This window comes from Nanorana parkeri, unplaced genomic scaffold, assembly GCF_000935625.1.
Source record: "Nanorana parkeri isolate BGI_ZX_2015 unplaced genomic scaffold, ASM93562v1 scaffold34, whole genome shotgun sequence".
Taxonomy (NCBI): Eukaryota; Metazoa; Chordata; class Amphibia; order Anura; family Dicroglossidae; genus Nanorana; species Nanorana parkeri.
The window spans coordinates 2,041,630-2,054,583 of record NW_017306302.1 but is presented as its reverse complement, the minus strand read 5'-3'; the positions used below and the strand labels follow the sequence as shown (position 1 = coordinate 2,054,583).

Genomic DNA, 12,954 nt, shown 5'->3' with positions numbered 1-12,954 from the left:
ACCTCTCAGATCGATATTTGTGAATCGTGTGGTTGCTGCTTTCAATCTGGAGTGCAGAAGGACGTCAATCTGTGACGTCCTGTGGCAATCCCCGCTAGACTGACCTAGCCGCAACTCCCCCCCTAAATACCCCTCGCCGTCAAATCAGGGAGTCGGATAGTTCCGGTCCCCGAGTGACGGCGCGGACTCCTCTTGACGCATGCACAGTGTCATGGCGCATGGGTCCGACGTCACACCTTACCAACTCTAGGTTCACTCGCCCTGCATGTCAAACCCCGGATGAGTTCCGGGTATGCGCACACACTCCCATGTTTGTTGGTATATTCATGGGAGGGAGTCCGTCCCCTATCCGCATCTGGACCACGATAGGGGACCCTGCCCACCTATGTCGCTCACTTGCAGTCCCAGCATCTCTAACCCACCCCCTCCCGCCCATTATGACCCCTGCCGCGCCCAGGGTCAGTTAGCCAGTCCCATTCCAATTCTTCCATGTGGGTATATACAAGTGAGGGAATCAGATGTAATATTGACGTCGTTTTTTGGAGTCTCGAGGTCCCAAGACCTTGGAGTCTCGAGGTCCCAAGGTTTGACCAATTCTCCCCCATATTGCATTGATTTCAACCAGGCATGTCGGTTATACATATATATATATCTCCAACCCTCAATGTACTTTCACCATAAGACAATTGAGCTATGCTTCCAGGTATACATGATAATGTACATATATTTCATGCGTGAAGAACATCATCGGTTACTCTATAACATACAACATGTCATATGGGGGTTTTTTCCCCCCTTACCATCCACATTTATTTAGTTCTATATAAATATTCTACAATCTTAGTAGCTAAACTAACTTCTAGTCTTAATGGTCGTCCAGACCTATATTATAGAGCAGGTTCCCTATCATACTAGTTGTATTAGTCGAGAAAAGGGCTGTCAATTCTATTGTTCTAGATGTTCATTTTTAAGGTAAGTTTTGGTTGGTGGTCATCATAAGTGTTTCCATATCTCCTCTTAGTATAATTTCTATATTTGAATTTCAATTCATTAATATTGTTATGCTGTCCATTTCTTTGTTATATTTTGGTTTGTTTGTTAGTTTTGTTCATAGGAACGACTTGTAACTGAGTGTTTCGTTCAGACCCAGATACACGGTGGATTTTAATTTGAAAATCCATCGTGCTTCCGACTGAAGCAGTTTTTTGTTTATGTCTCCGCTTCTCTTCTCTTCATGAAAATGATCCAGGACATAGAATTTGATAGCCGCTAGATTGAAATTGTGATGAAGTCCTATGTGCCGACTTATGGGGGTGGTAAGTTTTCCATTTTTTATTAGGTATACATGATCGTAAATCCTATTCCATAGTTTTATAAAGGTCTTCCCCACGTAGTGTGGTCCACCGACACAACTCATCATGTAGATGACATTGTTAGTTTGGCAGGTTACCGTGTGTTTGAGTCGCCATTGTTTCTCATTATTTGGTAGGGGAATCATGGTTCCTTCTGCAACAAAACAGCAGTATTTGCATTTCCCACATTTTTGGAGGCCTAGGTCTCCGCATTTCTCAGTTTCTGATTGGGGTATATACAGGCTGTGTGTCAGTCTGTCCCTCATTGATTTTGCTCTTCTGAACACTAGCTCTGGGGTGTTCTTTACGTATTTCTTAATTACGTAATCATTCGTAAGGAGGTGCCAATGGCGATTTTTATTAAGATTGTTTTGAATCATGTATGTAATTATACAAGTATATAATAGTAATAAATTCTGAGTATTCTTTTAACATATCTCTCTTGGACGGTCATTTACACCCCTCCAGAAACCCTTATAACCTCTTATGTTTTGTTAAATTCAATGCAAACAAAACAAATACATTTTATTTTAAGGTGGACTGTGCCTTTAAGATAGATTTTAAGGTTGACATACACCAGGAGAAGGCAAAGTCCAGCTGCGGTGCAACTACAAACCCCATTGCCCATTGCAGGACTCTGGCAGCGACAGGCATGACTTATCTGCAGGATATTTCACAGCACTGAGAAAAGTTAGTGCAGCCGCCCAGACTCTGACTACAGGAGACCACTCCGCAGCCCCGCCCCCTCCCCAGGCGCTCCATCACCTGCACCTAGGTGCGCTAGCCCGCAGAGACTTGTTGCTGGCCCCGCCCCCGGGGGCCGCCCTCATTGGCTGAACGGAGCGGATTCCCCAGGCACGCCTGGGAGTGGGCGGGGCGGCGGATTGGCAGAGGCAGAAAGGTGGAAAGGGTTTTTGCGCATCTCTAGGTATGACAGCGATGCCCGGCGTGTGCGCAGCCTGCTGCCCGGCCGGCTGACCTGTGACCCGGGAGCGCCCATGGTGCCCGTTGGGCTGCACGTCTCTGCGCAACAAGGAGCGGAGCTTTGCCACTGGCAGCCTAGAGAAGGGGGCACCGGCTCGGGGCTATGGACGGCAAACTTTCCGGGAGCAGCGGAGACTCATCTCCCTCCTCGTCCGGCTCCCAGACTCTGTCCGAGGGGGACACCAAAGGGGGGAGCAGCACGGACTGCCACTCTGAGGGTCGCAGCACTCCGGAGGAGGGGGCTGCCGGCACAAGTGAAGGGGAGCAGCACAGAGGACGGCAGGACGAAGAAGACGAGGAGGTGAGCTTGACACTCTAATTTATAGGGGGGGCAGTCACCACATACTGAGCGTTTACTTTGCAGACAGGTTAAATCCCCCTCCTTATATCCCTAGGAGACTCTACTACCAATATCAACCAAAGAGTCTCACTTCTGCTGCTGCAAAACACAGGGCAGTTTTCTTTTGCCTGCTGCAATCTCTGTAATGTAACAAAAATTAGATCTGGTCTCTGCTAGGCGGGCTTCATGGAGACCCCTTGCCACTGGCAGATAGAAGCTGATCTATAAACCTGGTGGGTGAATTGATCTGTTAGTATCTGCTGAAAGCTCAAATATCAGCTTCAGGTGGACTGACCCTTTAAGTCTCATACATTGCAGCCAAACGCTCCATTTCCTGCGTTCCCGTGCTGGAGCCGTGCTGCGTGTGTGCCTGGCATTGCAATATACACATGTCATGTATACATCGGTGTAGGACGCTACCTCCTCTGGAAGCTGCCGGTAATGAGCTTTGTACAGCAGGACAGCAATGGTCCGCCGCCGCCGTTTACAGTATAGCTGCCGGGGATCGTTTTTATTTCACCGATTAGAATTGCAGATTTTTATCTAAGGATCCCCAGTCCTATATTGTGGAATCCAAAATGAGGGAGTGGAATGCTGAGTAGCGCAAAACGTATGGTAATTCTTCAGCGCGGCACGCTGGAACATCAACAGCTCGTTAGGCTACATCAGGTAACTACTTTGATTTACAAGGCGATGAACAGAAAAGAAAAAGAGATGAACTTAATGTCTGCGTGTGTGTGACGCTGTGTCAGGTCCGGGTTTGCAGGATTTATATTGTTCTATAGGTGAGTTGTGATGGCGTTATTCTGCGGATGCTTCAGCGCCTTGTAAACGTGCGATGGGATGTCGGCTTTTGTGACCCCAGGTGAGAACAGGCAGCATTGGGTGACTTTGATGAATGTCTTTGTCATACTGTGTAAATGTGCTGGGTGATGTTGTAATGGCTTAGCGCCTCTCCGTTCACAATCTCAAGTGCAATCTGTGACCTTTAAAAAAAAAGCAGATCGTCGGAGGGACAGAAATTCAGCGGCTAAATCTTCATTTATCGCACCGATAAATGTCAGTGGCAAAGTTTTTCTTCTTCTCGGGGAAGTTTTGGAAATGAATATTAGTTCACCTGTGGATACATCAGGTGAGCGATGCCCTCTCCTGCCAGGCTGGTTCTCAAGAATGGGAAGGGAAAGCAAAACTGTTCTTGGAAGTTTATTTAATAACAAATTTGAAAGTAATTTATTTTTGTTTTTTTTATTTTTCTCTCCTCCTTTTTTTTGTTGACCATCTCACTCTTTTTTTATTGTTGTGGTGTTTTGTTTTTTTGTGTGTTTAAAGAAGAACTCTGGGCAAATTACATTGGGGTTAAAGGGTTATTAAACCCACGCATGTTTTTGCATATATCTACTGATAGCAAGTAGAGGTAAGGGTTTAAACTTGCCTTGTGTCTTCGCCGCACGCTTCCATCCAAACATCTGAAGAGTCTCGGGCGGCCGCAAAGGATCTCGGGGGCATGCGCATGCACACTTCATATGTTCGGCTGGGAGACGAGGAGAGACGCAAGGTAAGTATATTGAGCAGCATGCACCCACACAGACACCATGGGGCATGAGAGAAGAGGAGGACAGAGGAGTCAGCGCTGGATCGGAGACCGGCACTAGCGCTGGAGGGACAGCTGAAAAGGACAGGAAAGAAGATCGGATTAGGAGACATCATTTAAGGTAAATCCCTACAGCAGGATTGGGAAGAGGGGAAAAAAAAACTTTGACTTTAACGTCTCTATTTTTTTTTTATACATAGATCTACTGCTAGCAAGCAGTAGATCTATGCAAAAACATTTTTTTTAAAATTTGAAAAATATGTAAAAACTTACCTGTGTCTGCGCCTCAGGCTCCCGGCTGCAGGAGTCTGCTTTCCGAACGGCCATGCATGGAGGAAGTGTGTGCGGGCATATGCGCAGTCGATATCACTGGAGGAGACGCAGTGTAAGCGAATGCACGCAGCCGGGAGCGTGCACGCTGGATAGACTTTGTAGGACACAGGAAGACATAGGAGTCTGTGCTAGATCAGAGAGTGGCACCAGCGCTGGAGGGATTGTTGGAAACGAGTGGAAGGAAGAAGATGTTTGGAACAAGAGGCATCACATAAGGTAAGTCCACCTCAGCAGCATTGAGAGGTGGAAAAAAAATCAAGGGTTTAATGTCACTTTAAGTGCACGTTTTGTCTTGAAAGCTAAAAAGAAAGAGTTATACTCACCCGAACCACAATCCCGGCTTGCTCTTGGACCGCTCCATACAGCCTGGAGCAATCTGCTCCAGCGATTGGTATGTCTCTCTATAGCTCTGCATTTTAGATTGTAAGCTCTTACGGGCAGGGCCCTCCTTACCATCTTGTCTAGATTTGTATGGTAATTGTAATGTCTTCCTTATATTGTAAAGCGCTGCGCAAACTGTTGGCGCTATATAAATCCTGTATAATAATCATCACGTCCTATATGCTATATAGAACATGATGACTCAAGGATCCTTAGACCACTGCAGCGGAGGGGGAGCGAGGCTGAAGGAACCTGTAAAAGCATGCTGGGAGCGCAGTTTAGGTCAGTATAACTCTTCTTCGAAGCAAAGATTAAAAAAAAAGTGCTTAACCCTTGCAGTGTGGGGGTAGTCCCACTGCAAGGGTTAAGATTTGATTTGACCGGAGTTCTGCCTTAAGCCCTAACTTGGTGACTCCGGGAAAAGCAAAAAAATCCTCTTGCAGTGGGGCAGGTTAACTGCTTGTTTAGATCTGGGGTACCTGGGTGAAGGACTTCTTCCTGCTCCTAAACCAGCACTCGCATCCTCTTCAACCCCCACCCCATATGACTGGGAGACAGTTGTCACCCTGTAACAGGAAGTGCCTGAACAAGGACCTTCATGGCATGATGAACTGGTATTATTTTAAAGCAGTAGTAAAGTTGTACAGTGGTACCTTGGTTCACGAACGCTTCTGTTCGCTTACAATTAGGTTCGTGAACAGGAAGTTCGGCAAAATGTTGCTTCCGTTCGCCAACTCCTCTTAAGGTGACTAACACACCAGCAGCCATCTTCCCTGCTCTGACATATGATTGTGGCTTCCTCTAGTTGAGTTCGCGGTCTGATCACAGTTTGATTCGATTTGCGACCAGAATCGTGGAACGAATTAAGTTTGTGAACCGAGGTACTACTGTATATTTAAAAAGTGCCACGGCAGGCCTAATATGACAGAATAGACTCTAAGTCTCTTCTGTTATCTGGGTTTAGTGAATGTCCAGACTAAACCCAGGACCACCTGTTTCCTAGCAACCAGTGACCCTGTAAAGCCTTAACTGCACTTTTCACCAATACTTGTTAGAGATACAAGTAGTTCTTAATATTGCCGCTTTAAGAATCTGTCGCTATGGCTGCAACTGAATTATAAAGAATTACTGACCGGTTACAGATTGGAAAACTGGCGGAAATTAAGACCAACTCTGAGCTGGTGTATAGAGAGATGCCAGTGCGCAGAGTGGGGCAGGTATGTGCTTCCTGTTCAGTGGTTGCTAGGCTGCCAGAGACCTAGCAACCAATGATGCATCCCCACGGAAAGGTCCCTGGAAACCAACACTTCTGGGGATTGTTGTTCTGTGCTCCCCCCGCCTGCAGCTTTCACTGGTTCTTCCTGCTCACCGCCATATCATTACTAAGTCCTGTATTCATGTGGAGGTCAGCAGAAGGAACCAGTGAGAGCTGCAGAGGGCCAAGAAGACAGATCCTCCCAGAATTGTCCTCTGGGAGGATCTGACTTCGAGGGACAGAGGCGTGTTTGGTCCTGTGGTTAGTAGAGCAGACTATACCCTTTTGGCAGATGTTAAAATGTAATGACCGTGAGGTTTTAGGATTTGGAAAATGTAAGATACACTGCCAGGTTGTACTGCTGTCTGTCTCCTGTTTTTGCTGGGGTTGGGAAAAGCTGACCGCCAGCCTTCCCCTTAAGGTGCCTTTACCCCTTCGATTATCGTTCAAAAAACCAGGGCGGATCGGGTTTTTGTACAATAATCAGTCAGTTGATGGGAAGTGAATAATCGCAATTACTGTACAACTGGCTGAATTTCCCCGATCGGTCAGGCTGGAAAACTTTTTTTCAAACCAAACAAATTGATGGATTAATGGCGTTTTCGTACGAAAAAAATCAAAGCATGCACAATCGAAAATCTATTCTGTCGATTGACGAAATTCGGCCAGTTAGTATTGCTAGAGAACAATAATCAAAAATCTACATTGGTCTGTGCATGATGGGGCAGCAGTGGGGAAATCGAACGAAAATTGGAAGGTGAATGGCCACCTTTTTAGTCTTGTACTATTGTTGAGCCTCCTCTCGGTACAGAAATTGCTTATTCTGATTTCACTGCACACAGAGTTTCTCACAATGTGCATTAGAAGTTGTAGCAAATCAGATAGAGCCAACCTCATTTTTTTGGCTGGAGGACATCCAGCTTCATATAGCACTTTTCTCCCCAGCCTGACTGCTCTTTTCATTCATTGGCTTTTAGTTCTTTCAGTCATCGAGGCTCGGCATGACATGTGGGCATTAGCAAAGCTTTCTTTTTTTTTCAGGTATCAATTTAGAGCACTCTGATGGGTCCTCCCACCAGACACAATCTGCCTGCATTGCATAGAGTCGCAAGTACCTAGTGATGATGTCATGGAGTCTAAAATACGGTATGCAAAGAAAAACGGCATGTGTGTGTGTCTATGCAAAATATAAGCATACATAGCTTTAAGGGCTTGTTCACACCGCTCACAGTGCATTCCAGAGCGGTTAGCTGCTGGAACTCACTATCATACAATACCCGCACCGCAGTGTGATCACCCGCACCGGAAAGCGTGGCACAGCAATTACTGCGGTCCAGTCCAGTGCGATTAGTACCCAGGCATTGCTGTGCCACATGTTCTGGTGCCTACGGGGAGCGTGGCTGTGGTGCCATTGACTTGACTGTACTGCCACGCCCCCTCCCACCCCAGAATGCAGGGGGAGTTTAGTATGTGATACACTGCGTTCCAGCACCTAACTGCACTGGACCGCATGATCAGTGGTGTATAAAACCCCCCAAGTCTTGATGATGCAGACAGGTAGTCAGGTCTGCTTCACACTGGCCATCTTTCTATATAAACTAGCTGGAAGGACAGAAAGCTGTGAACTGTGCGCAGGCTTCACAGTGCACCATTGATATTTTCTTGATTTGGATACTTGTTACAGTGAGATACCCAGAAAGTATGGTAGCTTATGGGTTAGTATAACGGCCAGCAACCTGCATTTTCAGAAGGAGGTCAGCAGTGGAAGCCATCACGAAGGCCTGTGTGACAGGCAGGTGCTCACTGTGATTGTAAATTTTTATGATTTTCATGTACAAGATGTTCAATGGTGACAGCAACATTGGCAACAAACTGTTTGAGATTAACTTCATTACAAAGACTAGAGGCCACCACCTAAAGTTGGTGGAGAAAATATTCCAGCACAATGGGCAAAGAGGGTTCTTTACAGTAAGAGCGGTTAAGGTCTGGAACTCACTGCCATCGGCAGTGATTTCAGCCAAGAGTGTAGATTTGTTCAAGAAACGTTTGGACAATTTCTTGAGGGACTGTAATATCCAGGGATACCAGTATCCCTAAGAATGAGATGATGCGTGGACCTATATGGGTTGGACTTGATGGACGTATGTCTTTATTCAACCCCAAATACTATGTAACTATGTAACTATCCACATATACCAGTGGGAGGATCTTCTGTGGTTTTGAATGCAAATATTGTGTAACTGTGAATATTAGGTGATGGTGCACCCCACCGTGCATTGGTGCACAACTTTTTATGCCTGGTGGTTTTTTATAAGGATATTGGATCGGCATTTACAACATTCCATGCAAGTTCATGGAACGCACGTTTTATAGGGCATACCTTGGTGATCATACAAGGGCTTAGTGAAGCAGGATACATCATGCTTGATTTGTCAATCCTTTTTAATACAACTCTCCAAATGAAGGGTAGGCAATAGCAGTGCCATAAATCAGTGGAATATCTCGGTTTGAGAAATTACATTTGATGGTTGCTAAACATGTTTAAATATACTTTAGCCAAATTGATATTTAAAGTTTGAGCTGATGCGGAAAAAAAAATTAATTATGTTGGCTTCTGTACAGTAGTTCTGAATGTTGGCCTTTCCTGTACGTTATAGTACATGTTTCAAGTATATCTGTCAGTGTAGTATTATCTATCTATGCTTTCAGCAGTTTCCAAATCTTGGCTACCTTAGAACTGCAGTTCTGATCTGCAAACGTTCTAACCTTTCTTAAAGGAGAACTATGAGGTGAGTGCTTTTCACTCACCTCATAGTTCTAGCGGACCTGCGACAATGAGACTGTCACAGGTCGGCTAAGTAGATCGGGAGGTGAGCTCTCTGCCGTGACGGGGGGGCTGGATTCCCCCCTCCCCGCTCCGGGGGAGGGGCAGGTACAGCTTGCTCTGCCTCTAGACGCACGCAGCTGAGCGGATCCAGACATAATTGTCGGGGTCCGCCTTAGCTGCGGCGTCTCAGTATGCCGCGAGCAGCAGCTCGCGGTATACTGCGGTGTCTCAGTATACCGCAAGCTACAGTTCGCGGTATACTGAGCCTAGGGTGACGGGAGGACACTAGTTTGTGTCCTCCCGTTACCCTAAGGATAACTATGGGGAAAAGCCTTAACCCCATAGTTCTCCTTTTTAAGTTACAGCATCTAAAAGTATTCATAATCTCATGGCAGCCTCAGTCTAAAATGCAAAAAGCATACATTTTAAAATGTCTGGCCCCGCCAAAATCCATTCCAAACAGTGGTGCTGTGAAGGTTGGCGGGAGAAACCACTATGCACAGCACGGTGCCAGGGATCTGTGACTCCAAGAAGTGCATTTGTAATGACAGGCAGCAGGACAGATGACCATCTTAAGTTCTTCTTTGCTGCTTTATTTTTAGATATTTGCTGTAGTGACTTTTGCTTTAATAGAGTTCTCCCACACAGTCTTGAATCTGTTGATTTGGACAACAAGCAATTTCTAACTGTTTTTATTGATCTCTACTCATAAGAAGCAATGTATAATAAAGGCTTAGTTTAGATGTATTCAAAACAATAACGACAGGAAACCCCCCCCGAAATCTTGAGCGTGCATAAGTATTTACCCCCAAAAGAGTATTTTTATAAAGCCGCCATTTTGCTGGAGTTTTTAGCTGGGGTCTCTCTTAGCCTAGCACATCCAGCCATTTAAATTTTTTTTTCTTGCCTATTCATTAGGGCAGACCTGCTCCAGCTCTTTAGCGTTAGATGGGTTGTTTTGGTGCACAGCAATCTCCAAGTCCTGCCACAGAGTCTCAATTGGATTGAGGTCTGGGCTTTGACTAGGCCATTCTACGACATTTAAGTTTCCCGTCCCTAGACTATACCAGTCTAGCAGTATTCTTTGGATCATTGTCCTGCTGGAAGGTGAACCTCTGTCCCAGTCTCAAATCTGTGGCAGACTGGAACATGTTTTTTTTCCACAACTTGCTCTGTATTTAGTGGCATTTAGGTTTCCTTCAATCCTGACTAGTTTGCCAGTCCCTGCCGATGAAAAGCATCCCCACAGCAGGATGCCCCCACCACCACCATGCTTTACTTTCCACCCTAACATACTTCCAAGAGGTTGCATCTGAGAGTTGCTTGTAACTTAGACATGATTATAGTCTCATTCTGTGAACATGTTGGGTGACTAGTGTGTTCTACCTGTGTAATATAGAGCCTAATTTAGAAGGCGCTAAGACTTGAAGCAAGAAATAGCTGCTTGAGGAAGTTGGAACAACAGTCCCGGACAAGTTCCGTGCTTTATAAACAAGACAAATTTCCTTGATATTTGCATTTCTTAATTAAGCTCTGTTCCTGGTTAAAATAGTACGCAAGTTTATTCTCACTTCTTTGAATCAGGAGTACAGGCAGTCCCCGAGTGACAAACATCCGAATTAATTACAACCCCAACTTACAAACGGAGGCTATTACTGTAGAGCAGGGGGTCCCAGGCTGCAGCCAAAGTGTACAGCGCAGCATTTAAGTCGTTGCTACCGCGCTCGTGCCGACGAGGAGCGCCCGCCTTTTTGGGTCTGGTTCGTAGTACTGTATGCACATTACAGGAAGTTGGCTCTTGTTAGACATGTCGACGAGGGGTGCTCCCCTATTCTTGCGTGTTACTGAGGTTTTTACTGCTGTCTGTATCCTCGTTGGGAAGATTTAATCTCCCTTCCTGTCTTTGAGACAACAGGAAGTGAGAGGAACTCTACCCCTAGGAAGGGAAGTTCACTCCTGTAAGAGTTATCATGGGAAAAAGGTGTCTCCACTGAAGCTTTATCACCGCACAGAAAAACAAATGTTACAGGGGGTTAACCCTTCCCTATGCTATCCAAAACAATTATTTTTTTTTTTTGGGCTGAAGTTATACCTAAAAAAAATTTACCTGTTCCAACTTGCATACAAATTCAACTTAAGAACAAACCTGCAGTCCCTATCTTGTTTGTAACCCGGGACTGCCTGTATATCAAACAAAGAAAAATCATGAGGCATGCTTATAGAGCTGTCTACATATAATGTTTTTATAGACCTACACTGATCCCTTTCTTATATCATGAAAGCATGAATTTAAACATGTAGTACTTGGTGTAATAAATAAAATAAGACAGGGCCATTATCATAATAATCTCTATATGCTAATAGCAGTGCCTGCTTTGCTGAAGGGTGAACTGTAGTGGTTCTTTCACATGATTGGAGTTCTTGTGTATTTGACAGGATGAAATGAATGATCCGTTACACATGTCTGAATTGGTTGAGTTCAAACATGGAAACCAAGAGACATCAGTGTGACGACGGAGAGATCACTGGTTCTATGCGTTTACAAAGTTAAACAAAAAAATGTATTCTGATTTACCTGAACTAAAAGATGGAATTTGTGGCCTGAAGGAAATCCTGTAACACTGATACGTTGTTTTATGCATCAGTGATGAATTCCTCTGTATTGATTATTTTCCTAGGTTTTAAAGGCCAAAACTCTCCCAAGACAAATATTCCCCTCATGTTCATAATATTCTTTACACTCCTAGCCATGCAAAAAGTCCTGTCTCTACCCTAGAAACAATATTTTCCTCTAAAATCCTTGTGCTCTCCTAAAGTGACACTAAACTCAGGAGTTAAATCTTTAAAGGAGAACTATGAGATGAGTGATTTCCACTCACCTCATAGTTCTAGCCGACCTGTGACAATGAGACTGTCACAGGTCGGCTCAGTAGATCGGGAGGTGAGCGAACACATACCAGGTTCGCTCACCTCTCGATTCTGTCATGGCTCTCTGCCGTGACAGGGGGAGGGGCTGGATTCCCCTCTCCCCGCTCCAATCTGCCAGCGCTGACTGGCAGAGCAAGCTGTCACTCACGCAGCTGGGCGGATCCCGTCCTCTACGTCGGGATCTAGATAGGCAGAGCCAGCTGTCACTCACGCAGCTGGGCGGATCCCGTCCTCTACGTCGGGATCCGCTCCGGCTGCGGTGTCTCAGTATACCGCGAGCTGTAGCTCTCGGTATACTGAGCTTAGGGTAACGGGAGGACGCTAGTTTGTGTCCTCCCGTTACCCTAAGGAGAACTATGGGGAAAAACACTGACCCCATAGTTCTCCTTTTTAAACTGCATTCAAGTACCTTTTTAACTATTAACAAAATGTATCTTATTTGTGTATCACTCGGCTGTAGATCCTCAAATCATCTCTGAATTGGTGCTGACCACTGTCCTTTCTGGAGGGGGCTACCTATTTTTCCTCCATTGTCCCTGTGTGTGTTGTAACATAGCCACCGCTCCAAGCTAACTCCTGTGATGGACTACAATCTCACGTTTAGTTTACTAATTTGTATTGAGATTGTAGTACATGATGGGAATGGGCTTGTAAATAACTGGGGACACATAGTACTTTGTGTCTCCCAGTAATGAATGAATAGAAGGTGCTTTACATCACTTCCTGTTCATTCATGAGTTTCTCTTTGGGGGTAGCACTCTATACAGAGGCTCCTGCCCATTCAGAAAGTGGATGATTGTAAATATTGTCTGAATGAATGGGAAGCCTCTGTACTTTCCATTCATTTAAAACAGATGCTGCAGAAAAAGGGATTGAGGACTTTGTGGCTTCAATTTCTTTTTCTATTTTTAAAAGGGAAATATCAGGGGGCTTTTTAGACCCCTGATATTTCCTTAAAGCCCC

General features: G+C 45.2%; 1 protein-coding gene across 1 annotated transcript in view; it reads left to right on the top strand.

Moving 5' to 3' along the window:
* The first annotated feature begins 2,439 nt into the window (after positions 1–2,439).
* The window catches only part of MAST4 (microtubule associated serine/threonine kinase family member 4), a 442,223-nt gene continuing 431,708 nt past the window's right edge, over positions 2,440–12,954 (top strand). The window contains 1 exon segment of the mRNA XM_018569292.1: positions 2,440–2,637. Within this exon segment, the coding sequence (XP_018424794.1) occupies positions 2,440–2,637 (198 nt within the window).